The sequence below is a fragment of the Clarias gariepinus genome, chromosome 10 (genome assembly GCF_024256425.1).
Source record: "Clarias gariepinus isolate MV-2021 ecotype Netherlands chromosome 10, CGAR_prim_01v2, whole genome shotgun sequence".
In the NCBI taxonomy this organism is placed as follows: domain Eukaryota; kingdom Metazoa; phylum Chordata; class Actinopteri; order Siluriformes; family Clariidae; genus Clarias; species Clarias gariepinus.
The window spans coordinates 22,266,549-22,293,089 of NC_071109.1; the positions used below are offsets into that span (position 1 = coordinate 22,266,549).

Consider the following 26,541-nt stretch of genomic DNA (forward strand, 5'->3'; position numbering starts at 1 on the left):
GTACAAAACACCAAACCAAGAAAAAGAATTTGACATGAAGGAGGCAAGAATGAACAGAACTGTGAGAAACGGACAATAAGAGTAAGGTTAAAACAGTTGCTGATTCTAGATAAAACCAATATGGACATAGAAATTAACAGGAACTCCTTGAACAGTAACCTGAGCCTTGGTTCCAGTGCAGGAGCTGTGAGGTAGTGATGCTGCTTGCTGCGCCATTATTGGTGATTTTAAGAACAAAAATAGTCCTTAAAAAGCAGTTTGAATTGAATTTGTATATTAATAATTGTGGACTGACTTGTGAATAAATAAAAGCAGGAGGCTGGTTTGCTCAACTTGTAAGTACGTTATTAAAATAATGTGAAAAGTTGTTTTCTGACCTTCTCAAAATGGCGTACCGCCTTATCCGTGACGTGCCTCTGTGTGACGTAATGACGTTGCTAGTCTCTATCAGGGTTCAGTATGAAAACAATAAACAACCCTGTCAGGAGGAACGCGGGGGGACCTGTCGCTGGTGGCAGAAATATACTTATTTACGAGTAAAGTGTAAAGTTGTAAGAAGACCGTCGCACTTTAAAAAGTAAACCGGACAGATAGCTGTCCTGTCTCGAACAAATTCAGAATCTTTGTGTCAAAGAGAAGGAAGTTAGCTAGCCAGTGTATGCAGCTAGCCCCTTCAGGCTGACGCTAGCCTCCCGTTTCACCTCTGCATTGTGCCTCGTGAGTCAGTGCTGATTGTTATGCAGTTCCCGGAGGACTGTTGTCTCGGTCGTTTTCTTTCTCCTCCGCCACCTTGTCAGTCCCTCACCCTAGTCTCTCTGGCCCTATGTCTCGGTGGCTCTTCCCTTGGTCAGGCTCGATAAAGAAGCGGGCCTGTCGCTATCTTTTACAGCATTACCTCGGACACTTCTTGGAAGAACGTTTGAGTTTGGACCAGCTGAGTTTGGACTTGTACAATGGCAGCGGTGTCATTACAGAAATCAACCTCGACGTGTGGGTGAGTGAGTGAATGAGTTTACAGGAGCTAGATTAGCGCCCTAACCATGAAATACATCTGAGTAGTGTTTCGCAATTTTCTAGGAACGCTGAGAATAAAAGTCCTCATCCTCATCATGTGCCTCGTACAATGTTCTTAGAAGAACCAAGATGTTTTTTTTTTCAGGGCCTGGAACTAATAATTGACAGTCATTTCCAGGACCTGGGAGCTTTTTCAAAGTCATGTAATCGTAATCAGTGATGATTTGTCTTTACCTGTTCTCCCTTACAGTCAGTAAATGAGTTGCTGGATTCCCTCGCAGCCCCTCTGGAGATCGTAGAGGGTTTTGTTCAGCGTATAAAAGTAACAATCCCATGGGCAGCGCTCGTCACTGACCACTGCACACTTGAAGTCACTGGGCTACAGATAACATGCAGACCCAAGGACAGAACCAGTGGGTTAAATGCACTTTGATGACACCTTTCTCGAAATATATATATTTATTTTTTGATCATTGTGTTAATTATTCGATTTCTTTTGATGACTTCTTTATGTAGGTGGTACGTGGGACTCCCAAGGCTGGTCCTCATGTATGACTTCCAGCATGCAGCTGGCCCAAGAGTGTCTGAAGGACCCACCTGAGGCATCGGAAGAGCCGCCTGCTCCATTGGAGGGGCTGGAAATGTTTGCACAGACCATTGAGACAGGTGTGCATTCCCAAAATGTTATTTAAAAGTGGCATTTTAAGTCAGTCTGAAATTATTTAACTGTAAACCTCTAAACTCTCTAAGATGTTAGATTCTCCAGTCTGCTCTGGTTAGAAGATGCTGATTTATTTACTTTTACTGAAGCCCTGCCAGTAGTGCCAATTTGCAGACAAATCACAGAAGTATATTAATGCACACATAATTATGTCCAATAATTTCTGTGGTAACAGCTCTTTTACAGTAACTTCTACAGCAGGTGCTTCAAGTATTGTGAGCATAATAATTAAAACACTTCTTTCTTTATTAAAACAAAAAATTAAATTGGTGATATGGATTTTGATTTTCCTATGAAATATTTGTATTTATTATTTAAAGTGGGAGGGAGACTTCTTAGTGGTAAGCACTGTTGTCTTAAGGTTGGGAGATCAAATCTCATTTTATTTTATTATTGTGTGTGGAGTTTCTATGTCAAATGCATGTTATGTGGATGTATGAGTGTGCCTGCTTGTGCGCTGTAATAGGTTGGCATCCAATCTAGAGTCCTAGGATAGGCTCCAGGTCCTATGTGACCCTATAGTATTGCAATTTCTGGTTGTCAAATTTAAGTAAATGTTATTTTTTAGCACATTTAAAAAAAAACGTATACAGTGTGTGTGTATGTATATATATATATATGTATATATATATATATATATGTATATATATATATATATATATATATATATATATATGGTTGAAAAAGAGGAATGAAACATTTAATGTCAGAACATAAGAGTAATGAAACATTTAATGTCAGAACATTATTTTTCTAGAACAGCACGAACCCCAATGTTTTCTTCCTCACCTATTCAACCTTGATATATTTAATCTCTTGTGACCCAAATGTCCTTATATGAGAACATGAATTTTTCTCCCAACTGCTTTGTCTTTCATATAAGGAAAGTCGGGTATAATTCTTTTGTCAAACTACTTTCAATTAAAAGACATTCATTAAATTCAGAGTTATTAGCTGCTGATAAATAGAAACAATGGGCAGGAAATGCAGTGTAGTCAACAGTCGAGTCCAGGTCTCAGGAGGTTAATAATGACTTTGCATCATGGTAACAGACTCGACCATCAGTCATGTGCTCGTATGCAGAATTTTTATGCCACTTTAGGAATAAAACTTTATCTACTTTGGGCAGATTAGAGTTAAAACCTCAGTAGGTCACCTTTCTGTGACTTTATATTATTTATAAAGTGATTTCTGTACAATGCATTTTTACAAACCTTTTATATACAAATCAATGTTCATGAGATTTTTATAAAAACTATATCACCAGTGTAGTGTCCTGTGTAGAGAACTATTTGTTTCTGAGGATGCACAAAGAGTAACCCAGACTTTGCAGTACTGCCAAAATCTGTACATGTCATTAACATCGGGTATACTGTTGTTCTCATCAATGAAAATGTATCTGCATGGCAAAAGCTAAGTACTGTATGTGTCTTATGCATGTAAATAAAGTCTAATATGTTGTCCTCTTTCTGTGCTCTACAGTTCTGCGACGTATAAAAGTCACATTTCTGGACACTATAGTACGAATTGAGCACCATCCCCTTGACGCTAAGGATGGGGTTGCCTTAGAGATGCAAATTAAACGGTAAGAACATAGGACCTGTGTGAAACCTGCAACATTGATTCTCCTTGTCACCAGTCTGAACATCTTTTAGTCTTGTTATATTGCCTTGCATTACACCACTACACCATATAACAGCAACAAAAAACAGCACTGTTTAATAAGGGGTTAGTTGTTCTAGCAGCTGAACATCTTGCTTGTAAGGTAAACCTGAGTCTGTAAGTCTTGTACTACAGGCTGGAGTACTGTGATGAAGCTGTGAGAGACTCCAGCCAAACAGTGCCTGTAGATATCCACCAGCCTCCAGCCTTCCTGCATAAAATTCTTCAGCTCAACTCAGTACAGCTGCTTTATGAGACTCTTGGAGAGCCACAGGTGAGAAGAGATTTTTTTATAAATCTAGTTGTCAATAAGAACTTTTTTTTATTCAGGCTTTTTCTTCAGTCTGAATTCTTATGGGATCAGTTAGAATAATATGATGAGCTTTTTAAAATATGTTCTGTTTTCAGAGTCTTGTTCATGAACACACTGAGGACTGTGATGATGAAGAGAAGGATAGCAAACCCAAACCGTTACGGCCACATCTTGGACCTCTAGTCATTGGAAGCTGCTCTGGTTTCATGGAGACCACTGTTAAAATCAAGCAGAATGACATGCTTCCTGGGCCCAAGGTTTGCTTTGTGAAATAAATTATTTATTCTCCCATTTTACCTGAGCAGATTTGATGCCCTCCCTGTGCAACAGACATTAATTGAATGTTATTTATAATCCTTCCCTATTTCCATTCTTTTAGCTGGAGTTAGATGGAAAGGTGGGGTGTCTACACTTGTTGCTCTCTCCCAATCAGATTACTAACCTAACGGACCTCCTGACTGCTCTTTGCATTGAAACAGGTAACATTCTTGCCAGTATGATTCTACAATTAAAGAACAATTAAAGAACAATGATTAATGTAGTTCGCACATAAAATAGCTTTTGAATATTACACCTATAAACACAGCAAAGCAAATGATTAAGTTTCATTAAAAGTCTCATGTCTTGTGCGTCACTTTATTTTAGGAATATTAATGATTTACATACTAACTGGTTAATTTTTCTTTTTTTATATAAATTTAGTCCTGTCCAATTCTTATTCCCAGATTTTCTCCCCAATCTAGTCATGTAGCCAATTCCTCCCCTCACTAGGAGCCTCCCACATTAAGGCTACTGCAACCTCTCAGTCGGGAGGGCAAAAGCTATCCCGTGTTTCCTCCGAACCACGTGACGCGAGCCGACTGCATCTTTTCGAACTGCTCGCTCACGCCCTGTTAGGGGCGGAGTAACACACTCGGAGGAAAGCGCTAGCCGCTCCTTCCACGTGCGCGAGCTCACAGACACCCCTGATTGGCTGTAGAGCCGTGATTAATGTGGGAGCGCAGGTAAAGTTTTTGAGTAATGGCCGAGAGAGGCAAGCTATGTTTTCGACAGCTTTTTCCCCCCTCCTAAAACTGTTAGTTTCAAATATTTTTGCTTCATAAATTTGTATTATAACTAATCTATGGGGATTGCAGTGTTTTCTACGGAATTAGATTAGGATTGAGTTTAAAAATCATGTCAGAAATTGTTTTAGAATGTAATTTCAAAATGCCATAAAGTAACTAAAAATATCTAAAAGGTACTAGGTAATCTTGAATTTTCATGTACAAGTATAGTCTTGTAGAAATATGAGGGTAATAATTTTTTATTATAATTTAGGATTCCCTGTTTAGTTTAAACCTAACAACTAAATAAGGGGTTCAACTCTAGGTTCGGCGCGTATCTTTTTCATTCGCTGTAATTATTATAAAAAAAAAAAATTTAGCTAATAATTCCCCCTGACCACACGAGATGAAAAATGTGTAAAGGTAAAAAGTAGTTTACCTGTAGGAATATAAAGAAACAGCAATGTTTTATCTCCTCAAGCACCTCCTAGGTGTCATAATTTAACAGTGAACAGCCTTGAGCAAACAGGTCCATGCGGCTTCTAATATGCGATTTTTAACTGATTAGCACTTGCAGCGTTTCGAGACTGGTCTGGTCACAAGACTGGTGTAAGCGCTCAGTACAGAATAGTTTATATGTGAGACTGATTATGGAAGTATAATAGTGCCAAAATTCCTCAAAGCAAAATAGCAGGTTGAATCACAAGAACTGAAAAAAACTTATATTTTTTTGTGTGTAATATTCTTTTGTGTATAAAAAATATTTATACACAAAAGAATAGCTTTAATAAATATTATCTTAACTTTTGGACTTAAGTCTCCAACTCCATAGTACTACATAATTATATGCATAGGTAACATGCAAGCCAGTTTCTCCAACATTAGTTTTTGTTTCATTTTCTTATTCAAGTGTATTATTTAATTCTGGCCTAAATTTAACAGTTTGTAATTCTATATATATAGTATCACAGGCCAAGTAATGTGAAAACAGTAGATTGAAGGGTTTTCACTTCAATTTGATATGCTTTCAGTTTTGTGTGATATAATGTCAGCTATATTCATTGTCTCTAGAATTGTCTCGGGGTCACCCTTTTATACAAGGCTGTTCATTTATTTCTCCTTCTTTCAGAGGGTAGCAGTAATACACATGGGGGTAATGGTGCTCATAGTAGGCCTCTGGGTTCAGATGATCTGAAGTTGATAGAGGAGGACCTCAGTAAGCAACTCAGTGTGGATTCAACAGATCGAGATCTGGAGCTAAACACAGAGCCTTACATTTGCACCCTGGAAAATGGAGGTGCGTGGCCATGTATACAGTCCATAATCATTTTGCTTCTGCATGCCACCACAACAGACTTGAAATGATCCAGTTATTTCATGACAAATCAAGGACATAAAAATTTTAATAGATATAAGTAATAGCTGAAGCAGTAGTATTGGATAAATCAATTATTTACAGTCATAAACACTCAACAACAGAGAACAGAGATTAGACTTTGTTAGAAAAAATAATATTAAAAAATATTATACCAGAAGCATAGGACGAGAAGAGTATGAATAAAGTCTACACTTCAATCCTATCAAAATAGCTTCATTTCAAATCTGTTGTGGTGGTGTACAGAAGCAAAGTTATGGAAAGTGTTGGTGTCCAAATACTTAAGGAATATATTGTATGTACTTCCTGCCTATTGAAATCATCTGTGATTTTCTGACATTTTAATACCATAAAAAAAGTTATTCATGACATATCCCTAAAATTTTGTTTGTTTTTGCATTTCAGAGATGTTTTACTCTATGGGACCTGGATGTATGACTAGCAGTGTGACGTCCACACGCTCAGGAAGTGAGCTCTCAGACAGTGACATGGAGTCCTCAATACACAGCCAAAGCAGCCTGGCTCCAACACACCCCCTGTCTCCACAGGTCTGTGCAAGACCCAGAAAAATGCTGTAAAGGCCAAAAAAAAATCAGTCACACACATATTTTGTTTAACTTCATTTAGCTTTGATTTTAGCTTCAGGTTTCTTCATGCTCTCAGAACCACTCTTTCATAGTTTGAGTCCTGGAATATGCCCATGCTATTGGCAAAGGGAAAACTCCACTGATGTGATAACCTGAATGTACTGAATGACAGGGTTAGATGTCTTCATTTTATTGCAGCATAATGTTGCTAGGTCTAGACCTGACCAATTGAAGCAAACCCAGATCATAACACTGCCAGCAGAAGCTTGTACACTGGGGGACATGAACCTATAGCTTCATGTGCTTGGCTCCTTACCCTGATGCACCCGTCGGTCTGCAATAGGGTCAATCAGAACTCATTAGATAACATGACCTTTTTCAATTGCCCCAAAGTCCAGTGATTAAGCTGCAGACTTTTTTTTCAGAATAACCTCACTAACAAGCGGTTTTCATGTTTAGACAAAGTGCTGTGAGTTCTTCTTGCATTGTGTGTAAAAATGCTCTTATATACGTACTATCAAATATATATATATAAGAATTTTCAGTCAAACTTAAGCAGTTGTTAATGTGATCTCAGATATTTCATTATTTATTATTTATTTTCTGACCACACTTCTTCCATTCAGTTTTAGTCTTGCAATTTTATAAAAATGCATTATACAGTTCTTATGTTTTGTTTGCCCTAATAATTTGACCCATCTGAAGCGGTGACTCTTATTTGACCAGACTGTGTATTATAATTTTCAGAATTACTATGTAACCACAATTTTCATGGTCATACAGTAGATTTACTGTTATACTGTATAAAATACAGGGGGCACTTTTTTTTTTTACAAACAAAAACAGGGCATTTAAAGCTTCAATCTGTTTGCCCTGTATAAAGCTCGTCTAAATGGTGGATATTCTAATTTAATATTATATGGTTAGCTAGATAAGTAAATCAATACAGGCTAAGTAATGTCTAAGGATATGGTCATTAATATTTTCTAACAAGATTCTAATGGTGTTTTGAACACTCAATGTAAAGTCACACAGTTGTTGGCAACATTTCAGTTTTATTTCATGTTCATGTGATTGTTCTTCCTCAATTTTATATGGCAAAGTGTCACGTTGTGTTGATCTCACATCACATAAAGATTGCAAGATAAACTGCAGTAGTCTTGAAATTACAGAAGCTTTTTGTTAAACTTTATAACAGTTATAGACAGCAGCTTTTCCTGTTGCCTGTTTTAAACGTTATATGGCATTTGTAGTTTACTATAACATTAACTGGTACAATAGCAAATTGTATTGAGAGATGTTTTTTTTTTTTGCTAATATGTATACTTAATTCTGTAGTTTGTTTCTTGTATGTTTTAAATGTGTGTGTTTTTTTTTTTTGTTTTTTGTGTTTGTTTGTTTGTTTTAGGGAATGCTTAACTGCCCCAGACGTTATCCTGTACCAGGAACTTTATCTAGTTTGCCTCAATGTAGCAAGTCGCCACGTACGTATGTTCCCCTCATTACTTACCGAACTACATTTTCGCCTTTCTGACTTTATTTAAATATATATTTTCTGTTTCTTCACTTCTCTATATAACAGGGCGATCAACACACACTGGCCAGTCAGAAGCCATGAAGCCTGATTGTTTGCTCCGGCTTTCTCTGGGTGGAATGACACTGGTCCTTCTGGAACAGGAGCCATCTCAGGACCCTGATGATCTGTCCTCAATGGCGAAGGTGTCCCAGGCGTTCTTCCATGAGCTAGCTTTCTTCAAGGACAGCATGTTCAGTGAAAGAGACTTTGAGAACCTGAGGGGTAGCTTTGCCAAAGCGTGCCCTCACTCACATCTTAGGTACAAATTGTAATGTTTCTACACTTTTATGTTTATTCCTTGAGCATTAGGTAAGAATATAAGCAATCTGTTTATTGACTAACACACGGCATTTTTTCTTTTTCAGGCTAACTGGGGCAGCGGTGCAGGTAGCATGCGAGATGCGTAGCTCTGGGCGTTATGCCCGTTCTATGACTTCTGACCTCTCCTTCAGCAGATTGGAATTGCTGGAGTGTCTTTGCGAGGCAGACCAACCCCAGTACACTGAGGTAATATGCTTTTCATATACATTTTTGTAATGCACAACTTTTACTTTGTTCAGCCTTTATTTATTTTACATTCATTTCATAGCCATGGCTAAATGGTAAACATATGCTTCATGCACTCCCCCTCTACCTCATCTTGATGCGCCCATCAGTCAGGAATAGGGTAAATCTGGACTCATCAGACATGACTGCTTTTCATTTTCCAGAAGGCCAATCTTCATGTTCTCTAGAAAATTTTGTGAAAAATTTTGAAGCCTTTTGTTTTCTGATTAGCCTAAATAGAAATTGGTTTTCTTAAGGCCACCCTGCCGTCCCAATCCTTTTTTTTCCCAAAATCCCAGTTCTTGTCACATTGTGTAAATTTTCCAACATATTTTGTTTAAGCAATAACAAACTACTTACTCCAATTTAACAGTGTTTAATGATTTAAATCAAATGGTGATTTTAATTTTTGGCCAGGTAGGTTAACTGTCAAATAATTATTACTTTATTACTTCAATTATTACAATTTTATTATAGTAAAAACACTATAGTATAGAAATACATGTATACAACATAATTTATCCTTTATTGTTTCTTAAAAAGCTGTTCACACCCAGCAGCCACTACATTAGTGCTTAGTACACACCCTGAGCTCATCTTTCACTCCTAAAGAAGGTACTAACTATATAGTGTGTGTGTTTCTTCAGCTGTTGCAGTTCAAAAATGCTGGTCACTTTACTGTGGGAGCGACTGCAAGACCTTGTGCCCAAATTCACCACGTCCTGACAGAAAAACAGCAGCGCAAGGTGATTTATCTGAATGTACTTGTCCATTTGTACTACCCTACTATGAACCCACCACAGTGCTTCAGCAGAGCTAACCATGTACTCTTGCTTGTCTAATGGTTTTGAACATGAACCAGCTTTGGTGCTACAACAGATTGCCTGTTGTGGTTTATCCACTTATATGCATTTATACAAATTGTTTAGCTAAAGGCAGCTTATTGGAATAGAGACTGGCTACAAAGCTATGAGATTTAGTCATAAAGGGTTTTTCATAGATTTCATAGATTTTCACAGAGGTTACATTTATAAAAAAGTATGTACCTGCACATTTAGAAATATTAGTTCAGTGCCCCTGTTTTATAGTTTCAAAGCATTTTCATGTTGTTCTGTTCTGCAGAGTGGCTCAAAGCAGCGAATAGTGCGCAGAGACAGCTCGTTACGTGTAGAGCTGGGTGAGCTCACCACTGAGATAGACTTGGACATACTGGGCAGACTGGACAGCATCACACAGGCCCTGAGCCACTGTCCTAACCAGCCGAAAAAGCCAGGAAATTCCCAGGTGCTGACCTGATATTCTGTATGCTTTGTCTGTTAGCAATGTATGTATGTAGGCTGTATCTTTTTCACTCGACTATATTGCTTCTTTCCACTAATGTGAATTTATCTCTCCATAGACACCATTGCTGGAGCTGCACACCTCTCTTGTTCTCCTCTCTCCCCACGCTGTGCTGAAGCTTCGTTTTCCCATTCCTGACCTCCGACCTTTAGATCAGAGAAGACCTGTTAATGAACAAGCTGTGCGTAAGGAGCTCCTGAGTCTGGAGATGTGCAATCTAGAACTGAAGTCTCATCAGGGATCGGACCTCCAGCAGCAGGTGCCATCCACCTCCACAACTAAACTCACCAAGCTGCTGGAGGCAAGCTTCAATGACATGCATGGTAGGGAGAACCTACTCACTTATACATTTTAATTAGGCATAATCACTTTTCCTTTTATCTTTAATAAGAAAACTATATGCTTCTGATTTGACCCCCTATAGTGCCTGTTGTTCATGACGTGTGATTGTTCTTTGTTTCACTCTCTCTAAGGAGTGTATGAGGGCTGGGAGGGAGGCTCGTTCCCTTGCATCTGTGTACAAAAGGGCTCCAACATGCAGAACCCAGACAGCATACCCAAGTGAGTCTGTGTGGGCACTGACTTTATATAATGTAGTTTTATTAGAAACATAAAACTATAGTTATATCGCAGTAGGCACTGATTGGTCCTAAATTACTTCCGAAACCACTATTGTTTTTTGGTTTTGCTTTTTTTCTTACTTTCTTGTAGAATTGTGGTGTATGTAAGTGGAGCAGCAGACTCAGATGGTCCAGGGGGTGTAGGTGTTGGTATCAACAGGGATTTGGGGTTTGGCTTTGTGTCTATGGAAAGTCCCTGTGAACTTAGAGAGAAAAACAGCTCCCCCTTCTCCTCCAACCGAACAATGTTTGAGACCGAAGAGGTGGACAACTTTGTAATTTTTCTCATTTTATCCATGTAATTTTGAACCTTTTTCACTCCTGTTATTTTCAACTAGACACTCAACTATCTTCCATTGTCTTTCTTCCACTTGTCTTACTTAGATGGTAATCCCTGCAGATCCTGAGGAAATGAAGGAATTCCAGACTCAGTGTGTGGCTCAGAGTCAGTATGTAGTGGATATCACACTCCCTGTGGCCTACATCCTTTTACCCAGCAAAGAAGCCTTTCAAAGCATCTACAACAGGCATGAGCTTTTGCTCTTTATTTTTTATTTTTTAGTTTATTTAGATATATTGCCCTGCAGAATTATTAGCATGCTTCATAAAAAAAAATGTAAATAACATTTTTCCACTTTTTTATGTCCTTGTTGTTTAAAATTATTCTATTTCTGTTGTTTTGTGTTTTTGTTTTTTTAAAGTATATATAAACGTAATAAAAATACTCAGTCTGTTAGATTCTTCTCAAATGATAATGCAAGCAGTGAATCATATGCGCAAGTGTCATGATCTCACCCTTTACTTGTCTGTGCTGTTCTGGTACTAGTGTGACTGTGTACTCTTGTTCTTGGGCCAGCCACATATTTGTTACCGTTTTTCCTCATTTCTTGTTTATTACATTTTTGTATTTTCCTGGTTATGAGTTTCTTCTTTGTCCGAAAATGAACAGTATTGTAATGTTTTTTTTGTTCAACAATTATGGATGTTATGTCCTTCCTCAGAATCAATAATGATTTGCTGATGTGGGAGCCCCCACCTCCTCCTCCTCCTCCTCCTCAACCCCCTTCAAAGATCACTCACAGCCCTGTGCAGCAGCGCAGATCAGACGATGACGAGTTTCAGCTCTGCAAATCTGCCTTTAGACTTGGTCAGTCATCTAGATGCAAATAATCAGAATGTTTCTCAAATTGGTGATATGCTTTAAACTGGTTCTCAAATAGAACTTGAACAACATCTTTGGACACTGCTAATGGTTTAGAGCGGGCAGTAATGATCGGTTTTGTTTTTTGAAATTCTGCTATGAATTACATGTTTTGTCTATTTACATTTAATCTTATTGTGTAAAAGTATTCTGTTGTGCATAAGTCAAGTATGACCATCAGTGTACTCATAAAAAACTGTTGGTAATTAGGAAGCTTGTTAAAGGAACTATTTATGGGTACTGAATATTTTAACACCTGATATTATTATTATTATTATTATTATTATTATTACTATAGATTTTTTTTTTTTTTTTTTACAATAGTTGCCTTGCACTGTAGTTATATGGATAAGAAGAATGCTCTTCCATTTCAGGGAAAAATAAATATTTAAATTAATATCCTTGCTGGGAGCAGCCGAAAGACTAACAATATTTATACAAAGAATAAAACAGGAAATAATAAGCATTAATGAGAGAACTGCATGTGTTTAGGATATAATTGGTGATTAGAATGCAGTCTTGATATATTTATAAAAAAAAAAAAACTAAAAAAAAAAACTTCTGAGCTATTTTCTCTAAAATCTTTAATCCAAGTGTAGATTCCGATTCGGAAGAGGATGAACCTCAGTTCTATTCAGACAGTGAGCCAAGGAAAACAGAGCAGTCAGAGCCTCAATCAAACCACGCCCTCAGTTTTCTCAGTCTAACTGTACTGATTGGCAAAGGTCGCCTGCAGGCTTTGACAGACAGTAAGGTAAGCAAATTATAAGATGCGCTATAAAAATCGAGTATAATCAAGTGCTTACCTTTGATTCCAGTCCACTTGTATTCTTCTCTCACAGAATGAAGCAGGACGGAGGGTGGAACAGTGCCATGGAGAACTGCTGCTAGATTTAGAAGGCGGGAGGATTTTCAGTGTTACCCAGCACCAGAATAATCCCAATTTAAACTTTGTTACTATAGAGAGCAAAAAAGTTGAACTCTATCATAAAGGTAAGTAAAAGAAACACGGTTTGCTCTACAAACAGATTTAACAATGGCCAAACATAAGCGAACATCTGACTGACATCACAGGGTCTTCCCCAAACTGAATTTGGGAGGGTAGAATTGTCTAGTATCTTTATATGCTTTAGCATCACAGATTCCCTTCATTGGTGTATTGGAGCCTGTACACTAAAGTCCAAACCTGTTCTAGAATGTCATTGCTCCTGTGCACAAAGCGAGGTCTTTAAAGACATGCATTGCCAAGGCTGGTGAGCCCTCACTGAGCACCCTCAAAAGGAACTAGAATGTTGACTCTACCCCAAATCTTCTCACTTGACATCAGTGCCCAACCTCACCAATGTCATTGTATCTGAATGGGCAAATCCCCACAGCCGTGTCTCAAAATTTAGCACAAAGTCTTCCCAGAAGAGTGGAAGTTATTATAACAGCAAGGATAAGCAGACCACATCTAAAATGGGTTGTTTAAAAATCACATAAGCATTTAATTGTGAGGTTCCTTGTTAAAGAAGTTTTCCGACATAGCAGTGTCGAAAAGAGGTTAATTTGTTTTATATGAATATTTTTGGACTGTGTAACGAATCATATGAGTTTATATTATTTCTTATGGGGAAATTCCCTTTAATATACGAGTGATTTTGATATACAAGCACACTTCGGGATCAAATTATGCTCGCAATCCAAGGTTTAACTGTACATATAGTAGAATATATAACTCTCCACGTGGGAAGGGGTTTACTAGGTCTACCACATGCATGGGTAATATTTCTTAAACAATGTGATATTATTTCTTAAATGAAATGCAGTTTATAACAAATAAATTCTCTGTTTTTGTCATACTTTCTCTGTAAAGCGGAGGTCCCAGATACCCCTTTCCCAGCGCGACTAGAAATGCCCAAGTTTACTCCCCCAAGCCACCTGGACCCTACTATTTATCCCACAGAAGTGGGGGTAAGCGGTGTGGGGCGCAGAGGAGCAGGTGGTCAGATGTTGTCGACTGCCATCAAAATCACGCTAGACCTCCAACGCAATGTCAAGGTTCCAATATTATTTAAATTTACTGTTTTTGTAAATGTAACAGCGTTTATTTTTTCCATATAGGTTAATGTACTTTTTTTTTCCACTCAGGAGTTCCTGGTTGCGTTACGGCTTCAAGGTGCTACTTTTAGACATCATATGGCATTGACCAATCACAGTTGGCATGAGCAGGTATTACTTACTGAAAAATGTTGGACAGATGTGGTTAAATGATTTAATGGTGGCAAAGTTGTGTTTTACAAGCAACAATTATAACACATCTCTGATTGAACTTCCAAATAGCATAAATACAAGGTGCATTCAGTGCACCTTGTATTTATACACACACACACATTTCTAGTGCGGTAAAGACTCTCATCACCTTATGTCAATCGCTTTTACGCCTTCATTTACTTGTAATTGATATTTGTATGTCATAGGTATCAGCATTTGTTATGTGTGTGTGTATATATATATATATATAAGAATTCCTGCCTGTTTTCTGCCATCAGTTGGTTGATTTTCTAGACGTCATTGATGATGACATTTTGGGATACACACCTCCTGCAGTCATCACAGTGTTGCATACACACCTGGCCACCTGTGCAGTTGACTACAGGTAAAGTGTTTAAGAAAGGTTTTTTTTATTTTTTTTACACACCACAAACATTTTGTGTAACTAGTAGCAATAGCACTTAACTGTGATCCCACAGAAGGAATCATGTATGCAGAAGTAATAACAGTAACTGGTTGTACAGTAAAAGTTTACCCAATATCAAAATATCTCTTCTGGTTTCTTTTTATTTTTTGTCCTATTTAGACCCCTCTATCTTCCATTGCGAGTGTTGTTTACAGCAGAATCCTTTTCTCTGTCCAGTAACATCATTGTGGATACCGCCACCTTTCACCTCAGGTACTGTCAGTGTTTAATACTGTGAGTGTATTTGGTTACTTATTATTGGTTAACCTGTATGGCACTGAAAACCTCCTAGGTTCATCCTGGATGACTCTGCATTGTACCTAACTGATAAGTGTGAAAGTGAGACAGTGGATTTAAGACGAGGTACTGTTGATCTGTTTTATTTATGTAATTTCTGTGATGTTTAGAGTGTGTTGTATTTTCCCCAAAAATTATTTATTGCCGTTATTTTTCAATTTCTACAGATTATGTGTGTGTATTAGACATTGATCTTTTGGAGCTGGCCATAACTACCTGGAAAGGCAACAACACTGGCAAACTGGTATGTCTCAAAATTCTGATTTTCTTTTTTCCTTCTCTGATTTAGTGCTACATTATATTTACAGCATTTTTTTTTTCATTCGTGTTCAGACTCAGCCACTGTTTGAGCTGCGCTGTTCAAATAATGTGGTTCATGTGCACACCTGTGCAGACTCCTGTGCTGCTTTAGTTAATATGCTCCAGTACCTGGTCTGTCAAGGGGACCTGCACCCACCTCCTCGCCATACTTGCCCTACTGAGATTGCTGGACAGAAGCTTCCGGTAAGAATGTCTGTAGATGATTTCAATGTGCCACATCAGTTTTTAGTGCCTCCTGCTATTAAGCCTTGTCCAAGCACAAAAAACTGAATATAATGAGACAAAAAATGTTTGTGTCCTTTGTTCACCATGAGGCTAAGCACACTTTGTTCCTCTGCTTACAGCTGAGCTTGAGCTATGCTACATCATCAGCGTGTGCTCAATGGAGTTTAGCAGCACATTTGAAACATATCCATTAGTGTAGTTGCATTTTGCAAAATAATAATTTTTTTTTTTTTTATAATTTTTTTTTTTTAATCCAGTATCTTTACTTCCAAAGCTAACTAGCAGGTCAGTCTGCCAGTTGGCTTTATAAACTTAAATTGATTTTTGTCCTGGCTTGATGGTTTTGATCATTCTTTTAACTCCTCAACAGCGCTGAACTTTTTGAGTTTGGGGTCTTGCATTACAGACAAGAAGATACTGTTTTTAAAGCATTTTTTGTACATGATTTTTGGAAGTAATGTATGAAAGGAAGAAATGTTTATGCAGACCATTTGCATTTGCACTTTTTGTGCAACAGTCCCATGCTACTGCTGCTTATAATTAAGCTGTTTCCTTTCATTTTGCGCGTAAGGTTTTTTGACTCACCATCTCAAAATCCTCACCTCACCATCTCAGTTTTTTTTTTTTTTTTTTTTGGCTATTTGAATGGTTTAATACACCATATTTGTATGGCGAATTTGAATTTAGTCTACATGCACAGATACATAAGGATATTTGTTTTTCACAGCTCTCAGAAGCTCCTGCATCATTACCACCCTGTCCACCAGCAGAGACGGCCGAAATTAATCAGTGTGATCTCACAGATGCTCTGATCGACACAGAACGAACGCTGTATGAAGAGGATAGAGAATTTGGTAAGATTGCTTGATGAGTAATTGGTTGCGGTCGCACGTTATCAGCGTCTAATCCTCAAAGCATTACTGATTACAAATCAGAATTGTAATTTTTGGAATGCAGTTTTAAATCCTGTTCTGAATCATAGTGTTGTTGCTCTCAGTACAAAAGGATACGTCATACTGTCACTTCGCCAAACTAGTAGTTCAGAAACTAAGAGTGATTACAGATTGTTCACGGTCTACATCTTTTGTTTGAATTAGCAGGCTCTCCTGCCTCAGTAAAGCGAGGCTCACCTGTCTCAGTGTACTTATTTCCTGGGGAAGGCCCAAAAGCTAGATTCTCTGTGCTAGAGGGCAAGGAGTCTGAACTTGATCATCTGGTAGTAACGGCCACCGAAGTACATGACATGATCTCAGAGGAATGTTCGGAAGGTTCCACTGACAATGATGACTTCTGTATTTTAGAGGCTCCTGGTATAGGCATTCCTGTGAGTATTTTTAATTCAGACTATTTTTGATTTTGTTTCTTCTGCATGTCATTTCATCTACAGTATTTAGAGTACAACCTGCAAATAAATGATCTAAGTCATTCATCCATTCATTCATTCATTTTTTTTTTTTTTTTTTTTTATCAATCTCAGCAGTTGTAGCTGGCAAGTTTAAACATAAATTTATTAATCCAATCTCTCCCTCTACATAATTTTACTCTACAGCCTAAGGATGGAGAGCCAGTGGTCACAGTGTTGTCACAGAATCCTATAAAGGTTCGCGATGGCTATTTCTCTCGGCCACGGGGCAGTTCAGACCTCCTACGGGCACCAGCTCGCTTTCCTATGCCTCAGAGCAGGGTGGTACTCAGAGAGGTATCGGTAATCTGGCATCTCTATGGAGGCAAAGACTTTGGAGGAAAACCCATCTCTGCTCACACACAACACAGCCACAGGTAACAAACTTTAGTAAATTGTCTAACATATCCATAACCAGTCATGATAAACCTGCTTATTCAGTAATAAATAACATTTTGTATCTTGCTTGTTTGGGCATAATAAATAAATAAATAAATAAACAAGAGAAAATTCCTGGAGAAATTGTGACATGCAGTAGGTTAAAACGGAGACAATTTTCTTACTGACTCATTGTTTTTTTGTTTTTTTTGGGTTTTTTTTTTTACGGGGGAACTAGTTCTAATAGTGTGTCATGAAGGAAGAGAAAGGATTGGGCCACTTTCATCATCTACAAATAAAGCAGGATACAAGAGTAACACTGATAAATTAATGCTTTGTATGTATTTTTTCCAAAAAAAATTTAGGGGGCGCTCAGCACCTGCAGTAGCCCGTGGTTCTCCTTCGCGCTCTGCTGGCTCCTCCAGACCACAGAACACATGGCGATGGGTGGGAGGCAGTGGCCGGCTGCACTCCCTGCTCATGGAAATACAACTGACAAAGGTTGTGTGACAGTGACATACAGACAACACATCCTTCACTAGCATGATTAAAAACAATAACTTTTTTTTCTCACAAGTGAATTAAGCCTTATTCAGGCCAGAATAGTTTTACCAGGAAGCCATATTTAGTCAAATGATTTTCAAAAACTGAAATTATAATCCAGTACAAAACAAAATCCATTAAAAAAAAAGGTAAAAGTAATCTCTCCCTCTCCAAATAATTTGTTAAACACAGCTCCGGCAGTGTTAATGACTCTGCTTGCATTAATATCAGTCATTATAACCTAGTAACTAACTGCTTAATGTAATTGGATTGCTTTAGACCTTCATATTTTATGCCATTTAGATTTAATTATCACCCCTATTAAAACACTATTTGTGATTCCAGGTCAGCTTTCAGCACGAGTCATACCCTGTGGTAGTGCCCCCCGCAGTCTCAGGGCAGGATGGGGAAGGGACGGGACCGGGAGAGCAGCCTCTCTCACGGCAGGTGTTCATAGTGCAAGAGCTGGAGGTCCGTGACAGACTTGCATCCTCTCAGATTAACAAATTCCTCTACCTGTATACCAGCGAGAGCATGCCACGTAGAGCCCACTCCAACATGGTGAGCAGGGATGGGGAGGGAAGAAAGGCCTTTTATTGTAATTAAGGGGTATTTGGATATTTAGCAACCACAAAGCCTTTTAACTGTATGGACTGAATTTTCACAGACCCAGTACACAATTATAGTTTTACAAAAAATCCAAACATTTAAGTATTACTTTGATTATTTATTAAAGCCAAAGAGTCCTTATTTCAGAATATGGGGTCTAACATTGTAAAAAAAAAAATTATCAAAAAAAATCTGTATGATTCACACACCCCTGGGGTTTTCTGGATCTGACATTGAATATTGCTGTTGTAACCAACAGGGTTAATTAACATTAATTAATTAACATTTTAAGGAGAAAAATTGTAGAAAACAGCTGGGGAGAATAACCATGAATTGTGGATAAAAGAGACTGAAAGAAGCTTAGCTTAGCAAATAAACAGTGTGTTGATGTTGATCATGTTCTATAACTGTTCTGTGTTTTTTGGGGTCAACATAGTTATGTTTGTGTCCTTTAGTTATCAATAAAGGCTCTGCAGGTACTTCCTGAATCTGGCTTGGGAGGTCCAGAGTGCTGCCTGAGAATTAGTCTGCTGCCCCTCAGACTCAACATAGATCAGGTAATACAGCCTCCAGCTGTGCTGCTTAATGATAAATATTAATAATTCTGTAACGCTATGATAGACTAACAGACCATTCTGACACCTTTGGGTAAGTCCTGACCACTACAGACCAGGAATATCCCACAAGAGCTGCAGTTATGGAGTTGCTCTGACCCAGTCATCTAGCCATCACAATTTCTCAAAGTCGGTCAAATTCTTATAGTATTATTATAGAAAAAAAGATTCAGTTGCTGCCCAAAACTGCAGCTCCTATGGGATGTTTCCAGGCTACAGTAGTCAGGACACACCAAAAGTAATCCAAGGAAAGTAAACCAGTAAACTAGCAATAGGGACACTGATACACATGGGAAGCGAAGGCTGGCCCATGTAGTCTGCTCAAATAGAAGAGCTACTGTAGCTCAAATCAGAAATAGATTAATGCTGGTCCCAATAAACAGATGTCAGAAGGTGTTTTTTTTTTTCATTACTTTTTGGTGGCAAGGGGAGGAGGGCGGGAATAGTGTAATATATGTAACAATAATATCTAAATATGGAAATAGTTAAAAATGTTAAAGCTAAAAATAAGCTGTTCAATTTAATGTAATTAGCGATATTATTATTTCAGGTTGAAGCCTCTATACATAGGCATAGTTTTCACTAAGTTGTACTTCTTTCATCATCAATCGAATACACTCTATGTTCGGTAATCAAACACTGAATCACAGATGAGAAAAAGTAGATCAGATAAAGGTTGCAATTTTTGCTTAAAATGACTCCAGTGATAATATTAAATTATTAATTGAATGTATAGGTAATAGAAGGTAAAAATATTCAGTTTAGGTTTTCTAATCAAAAATCTAAATCTTTATTTTGAAGTAGATTACATCCGGCACATAACTATTCATACATGTAACATTGCTTTTACTCAACATTGTGATTTCACATATGTTGCAGTTTAATTTTGACAGACCTTTTAAATCCATGATGTACTTTGTAAAACAATGTTGAAGGTGTCCAAAATATGCAATAATCTCCTTTGTTCAGTTGATATTAAGATGTGTCTGCTACTAATTTTCTGTAAAGACTTCATAATGGCTCTTATCTGAGGTCCTGTTTGTTAATTGGTGATTTTTGAAGCTGGTGGTAACACTAAATGAACTCCTTTGCAGCAGAGGTAAGTTTTGGTCTTGCGTTCCTGGGATGATCTTCATGAGAGTCAGTTTCATTATATGGTGTTTGACAAAACTGTTCTTACAAGAACTATTGTAGAACATCTGGCCTTCATGTATTAAAATAACAGCTGACTGTTGTTGTTTTTACTTAATAACTAAATGCCGTGTGTGTGTGTGTGTGTGTGTGTGTGTGTGTGTGTGTGTGTGTGTGTGTGTTTTTATTTCATTAACTATGAAATAACACACATAGCATTATGGAAATGTGTTGTATGATTTATAAGTCCAAATGTTTGGGTAGGATGCCAGTTGTCAATAGTGGGTCATCATGACACAGTTCACTCTGTGTGACACTAATTTCAGTCAAACCTAATGGTTTCAGGACTTGATATTGAAGGATATTGAAACATGTAAATGTTTTTCTTTCATTATTTAAAGTGTTTTAAGGGAGACTAAAGTAAAGAAAAACTTGCTGACATCTTTTTGCACACAAATAGACCTAACATTGGCGGCTGACAATCACTGCTCTTATTAATATAAGCTGATTGACCAAGGGCATCAGAAGTGATGAAAATTCCAGCATAATTCAGCCTCACAATTTCGACAATGTTCTGCAAAAGACATTTTAGTGACGTGTATTGTATTTTTCCCATATGCATAGTTAATAAGTTGTACTGCTGTAATGTCTGTGGTGCTACTACAATGAATATTACATATTAAGAATGTTTTCTCTTTTTTTATGCCTGCAGGATGCCCTTTTCTTTCTGAAAGACTACTTTAGTAATCTAGCTGCTGGGATTAATCCGTACTTACCTGTTGATCCGGCTGCAGAAGGTAAGCCAGTAAGAATGAAGCAGCATCATTTTTGTTATATTATTATTCTTTTCATATGTATTTCATATATACATCTTTTTCTTTCTTATGCATATGTGTATGTAAATATATATTTATTTAATAGTTAAAGCAGACTTTACTCAGAAGCCATCAGAAGAATTAGAGTCTGGCACCGGATTGGGTCCTGATCTTACTGCTTCTGTAGAGACAACGTATAGTGAGCAGAGCTCTTCCTCTGCTGGTTCAACCTCTTCCTCTGACCAGCCAATTTATTTCAGGTACGCCTTAAATATATTAACATTGTTTTCACAACAAAGTTTTAAAGTATTATACAGTATGTGCATTGTCTTTCTTTTTTTTTTCACTTCTATTAGAGAGTTTCGTTTCACCTCAGAAGTTCCCATATGGCTGGACTACCATGGGAAGCATGTGGCCATTGAACAGGTGAGCGTTCAGTTACTGGATACATTTTCAGCATTATTAGGAGTGTCTCAGAGACCCTTTAGACCAGGGATATTCAACCAAAACTTGTAAAGCCCAAGTTTTATAACCCAAAACCTTCTGTATAAGTATCTTACATGGTTGAGTGATGGAAATCATTGTTACCATTAGTATGGAGAAATTAGTTTTCTCACTTCTGTATACAGTAAGTGGAAAACAGGACAAATAACAGAGCTACTAGAACTAATACTGTATCTGCACATACTGTACTTTGTTTTACTGAAATGTGCTTAAATTATATAACTGCCCAAGTGAATAAAAATAAATAAATACAAATTTCAATTCACATAATGGGAAAAGAAAAAAAAAAGTCAATATCATCAAAAAGGTAAAATAATAATCATTGTTTCTCATAATGTACTTTAACTATTGTGTATTGAATGTTTTATTTTAAGATTTTATTTAAACATTGTTCATCTTGAATGTTGTTTTCATTGAGGCCATAGGTAGAAGTTCCTTGTTTTATGTGTTCTTTGGTGATCTGATCCATGACTCTAATATTGTGATCTGTTCATAATTGTGGGTTTTGTGATTCGTTGCACCCCAATATTAACCTGTTCCTACATTATGTAGAAGTCAAACACACTTAAATCATAATAGTCATACCTTATTAAGATTAGTCATACACTACCATTTAGCTGACAATTGTGTGCTGGTCGTGTTGTTTTTTTCCAATCCACACAAGCAAAAGATTACCGTACAGTAGTTACACCCTATCGTTGACCCTCTGCTGTTTTTATAGGGAACATTTGCAGGAATTCTTATTGGCCTGGCCCAACTGAACTGCTCAGAGCTGAAGCTGAAGAGGCTGTGTTGTAGACATGGGTAATTATCTTTATATTACATCAACCAACCTCTGCCTCATTCCTACAGCAGTCTATACACCTATTTGCTTATGTAGCATTTTTTTTTTAATAGTCAGATTTTGTCTAGATTCGTTATAGAAAATTAGGAATTGAATTAGCCTTGCTAGCTTTAAATGTTTTTTTTTTTTTTATGTATTAGTTTATTTAGATGATAATAATAATTGATTTAAAAAAACATGTTCCCTGGTAGATTGCTGGGTGTTGATAAAGTCATTCAGTACGCAGTGAACGAGTGGCTGACTGACATCAGGAAGAACCAGTTACCGGGCATTCTGGGAGGTGTTGGTCCTATGCACTCTGTAGTTCAGTTGTGTAAGTATGCATGTATAGTATAACATTTAAAAAGTTATTAAAGTATATAGTATAACGGATTAAAAAGTTATATCTATTTTTTTATTTATTTTTACTGATTGTAATGTTTAGTATATAACTTTAAATGCACTAATGTGTTTTTTTTTCCTGCTAGAACCCGATTTGTCCTAATATCTAAACTCATAAAAAGCAGGAGGTAATAGAGATGTGGTGTTTGGAGTAGTCAGTACAGTAGTGCATTTACATAGAAGGCAGAAAGATTCCAGGAAGCAGGAAAGTTTTGGCTAATGGTGCGGTTCTCAGGTCTACCACATGGATGGTTACCAAAAAAACAACAGGTGGTTTCCTGTTAATGAGGCTTTTCATAATTTTTTTTTCTGCCATATCTGTTAATTTTGTTTTATTTACTTAGACTTGATCTCACTTTATTGCTTTATTAACCTCCAACATTACATTATATAAAAGTTATATAGTTATATATCATCATACATAACTATGACTGACAGCGACCGACAGTTAGTGTAATTAACAGGTGTGAAAATTGTTTTAAAATCTTACTGATGCTAGGTGAGAGGAAGAAGCCTTCTGTCCTGTAAGCAGTTCTATAAATCTCCACGTTATATTTCCACATATTTTGCCTTAGACGATCAGCTCCGTTAACTTCCTGGTTCCAGGGTTGAATCACAAATAGCGTTAAATAACATAGCTGGTGCGCTATGTAAGGTGTACAATCGCTTGTCACACACACAAAGTAGTGCCCTCCATCAGGGGTTGGAGAGCAATTTGGCATTCAGACTTATGTTAGGAGCGAGTTAGCTTTGTAGCGTAAATAAAATAATACTAATATTTCATTTCAGGTGCGATCTGGAATGACTTTAAAGCAATTATTAAGGAATCAAATTGTTTTTTTAACATGACATAATGTTACCGGATGTGTTTTCTTGCTGAAAGTGCTTCTGTGACTAGTTTTAAATATGTGTTGGGTCAAGCAGTGGATTTCTACTAGTATTGCTGACCATACAGACCTTACTGTCATCCATGTTGCAGTTGACAGTTAGTGTTACTAGTAAATATATAGAGCACCTAAAATGCGATGTGTGATGCATATAGTTAAACGTCCCAGTGATGTTACCACTCCTGGAACACATCTTGTCCAATCAGATTGCTTAGTCGGAGCTAACTGTTGTTTAAATCATGTTTCGTGACACTATACGCAGGGTCTTATTCCAGTCAGCTTACTTACTGCTTCTTATTCGGTTTTTGTTGTAGTTCACGGAGTCCGGGATCTGTTCTGGATGCCAATTGAGCAGTACAGGAAAGATGGGCGTATTATTCGGGGTCTCCAGAGGGGGGCAGCATCCTTCGGCACCTCTACAGCTTCGGCTGCGCTGGAGCTGAGCAACAGACTGGTGCAGGCTATACAGGTATGTCCAAGAGGACACACAGGCGCACACTCGTACATGTTTATACGGGTAGTACCTGTACACACAGACAGAAACCTGTTCCCTCACACACACAGATGCTGCATAATGTCCTTGATGTATTTAGTAAGGAACTATATTATATTATATTTATTTATAATTAAATTATAAAAAATATTATAAGGTGTGGTGTTTAGCCCCAACCCCAGAGATCATCTGAAAGGTAGATTAAACAAGGAAAGCATGTCATGTTTGCTTTGCAGGCCACAGCAGAGACAGTGTATGACATCCTGTCCCCAACTCCCCCCCTGACCCGTTGCATCACAGAGGGGCGTCCTGTCTCCCGACCCAGACGCACGCCGCAACCAGCTGACCTCAGAGAAGGTGTGGCCAAGGCCTACGACACTGTCAGAGAGGTAGCGTTCTTCTATTTTATACTTTATCATTCATTAATAATTTATACAGTAGATACATAGGTCCTATTATTTATAGTCAAGCTACTATATAAAAAAGGTCTTACTGCCATCAGATAAGACGGATTCTCTCCCGCAATATTTTCTAGCATATTAAACTTGAACTAAAATAATTTATATTATATTCTGGCTTAATTTCTATATATAGCATGCACTATTAATAGAGTGATAGAATGTTATTTGTCATGCATACAAGCTAATTACTTACTTTCCCTATTAAAAAATAATTCCCAGCACAATGTTTCCATGGCAGAATCATTTCAAAAATATTGATCCATACAAAATTAGATCTATAATATTTACAAATGTAAAAATGTTTGGATTCACTTGACTTCAGTATTCACAAATACTGAAGTCAATACTAAGTGTGAAGTCACACTTAAGTCAAATGAACTAATACAACCAGACCTTGTGTTTTGTATGTTGTAGGGTGTGATAGACACTGCTCAGACGCTTTGTGACGTGGCCTCTCGTGGGCACGAACAGAAAGGTCTTCCAGGAGCAGTGGGTGGAGTTCTGCGTCAGATTCCCCCAACTGTCGTGCGTCCCTTAATAGTAGCCTCTGAAGCCACCTCCAATCTTCTAGGAGGCATGCGGAACCAAATCAAACCGGACGCACGGAAAGAGGACTTCTTAAAATGGCGCACAGAAGACGGCCATGAATAACTAACTGCTAAACCGGCCTTTTTGCTAGTGAGAATGTTATCATAGAGGCGTGAATGTGTGCGTGTTTGTGTGTAAGAGAGTGAGTGAATAAGAGGTAGAGGTAGAGAGAAATGTGGATATCTCTGTGAGTATTAATACAAGGAAAAGGTGAAGGAAAGAAATCTGCCACTCATCACAACTGCACACATGGTTTTAGTGGCTTTTACTTGTTAGTTGCACATTTTCACACTCATTGCACGGTCACTGTGCGCATGCAGAAGACTTTGTAGGTAGCCAAGTGCAATCCACCCGATTTGAAAGTATGCAATCGTATCGATTCTGAACACCAACTACTACAGCAAACAAGGGTTTTTTTTTTTCTTTTCTTTTCTTTCCTCTTGGACTTCCACACTGGGTATTGTTATTCTGTAAATCATTTAATTGTTCAGGATTTCTTTTATCCATTATAAGGAATTATAACCTTGATTAAAATGTCCAAAGTAGGAACTAAGGCTGCGTTTTTGTTAAAAAATAATACCGAAGGCAGTTTGTACGTGACCTTTCCATAACACAATATAAAGTGTACCAGTGTGATTCTTCTGCATCCTGTGAAATGACCTTTGACCACATTAAACAACGCCTCTGGTGTAATCGTGCCATAATTATCATCAATTTGAATGTTTAGTTTATTCTCCTTTTGCCCGTATCCATGGGCCTGTGGCATTTCCATGCTAAAGTTCTAATATTTTAGCTTTTGTTACGTGTGTTTTTAGTTCTGCAGACAGGAAACTCATATTCAGCCTTGCTTGGAATTGTTGTTTTTTTGTTTTTGTTTGTTTGTTTGTTTGTTTGTTTGTTTTAATGTTCCTCATTATAATTAACTGCTTATCATATTCATGCAGTGGTGTCATATTCAGCAGCTGAAAGATTATGTTTGTTAATGCACTGTAAAGTAAGTGCATGTGTACATGTACACAGTGTCTTATGAGTGGATGAGTGAAGTTCTGCATGTTTGTAGGTTGAGTGTTGTTACAATAGGCTGTGGTTCTACAGGCTATGAAAATCAAATCATGGCTCTGACCGTGTTTTTTTTTTTTTTTGTAATTATTGCTATATCATAAGCTGTAAGATTAATCTGTATAATATCAAGACGATGTGTAAACAGTTATATATATTAAAAAAATCAATAAAACCTGTACATTGGAATAAGTGTTTGTAATGTGATTGGTGGTGCTGTTGTAGTTTAATAGAAACACCTGTACCCATGATTATAGGTGTATAAAAA

At 37.5% G+C, this 26,541-nt stretch overlaps 1 protein-coding gene across 2 annotated transcripts; it reads left to right on the forward strand.

Moving 5' to 3' along the window:
• The first annotated feature begins 469 nt into the window (after window positions 1-469).
• Window positions 470-26,459, forward strand: atg2a (autophagy related 2A). 2 transcript variants are annotated; one of them, XM_053505628.1, is made up of 42 exons: window positions 470-994; window positions 1,265-1,427; window positions 1,531-1,680; window positions 3,218-3,320; window positions 3,533-3,671; window positions 3,806-3,967; window positions 4,090-4,189; window positions 5,886-6,053; window positions 6,537-6,679; window positions 8,127-8,202; window positions 8,301-8,553; window positions 8,660-8,801; window positions 9,488-9,586; window positions 9,963-10,124; window positions 10,240-10,504; window positions 10,655-10,742; window positions 10,893-11,064; window positions 11,186-11,328; window positions 11,803-11,948; window positions 12,602-12,756; window positions 12,845-12,995; window positions 13,858-14,042; window positions 14,133-14,213; window positions 14,534-14,640; window positions 14,842-14,934; window positions 15,014-15,084; window positions 15,186-15,262; window positions 15,352-15,522; window positions 16,292-16,418; window positions 16,662-16,888; window positions 17,114-17,343; window positions 17,710-17,845; window positions 18,233-18,448; window positions 18,952-19,053; window positions 20,954-21,038; window positions 21,163-21,316; window positions 21,413-21,482; window positions 22,282-22,364; window positions 22,596-22,717; window positions 23,987-24,141; window positions 24,402-24,554; window positions 25,041-26,459. In XM_053505628.1, exons 1-42 carry the CDS (start codon window positions 824-826, stop codon window positions 25,275-25,277), a joined length of 6,033 nt encoding a protein of 2,010 aa, XP_053361603.1. In that variant the 5' UTR covers window positions 470-823; the 3' UTR covers window positions 25,278-26,459. The 2 variants fall into 2 exon arrangements, with proteins under 2 accessions (XP_053361603.1, XP_053361604.1); XM_053505629.1 differs by having other exon boundaries at window positions 16,665-16,888.
• The last annotated feature ends 82 nt before the right edge of the window (window positions 26,460-26,541 follow it).

Coding starts and splice junctions, on each gene's coding strand:
- atg2a (XM_053505628.1), top strand. CDS start 824: ATGTCTCGGTGGCTCTTCCCTTGGTCAGGCTCGATAAAGAAGCGGGCC. Junction 19,054..20,953: donor TCAGACTCAACATAGATCAG/GTAATACAGCCT, acceptor TTATGCCTGCAG/GATGCCCTTTTCTTTCTGAA. Junction 22,365..22,595: donor AGGCTGTGTTGTAGACATGG/GTAATTATCTTT, acceptor GTTCCCTGGTAG/ATTGCTGGGTGTTGATAAAG.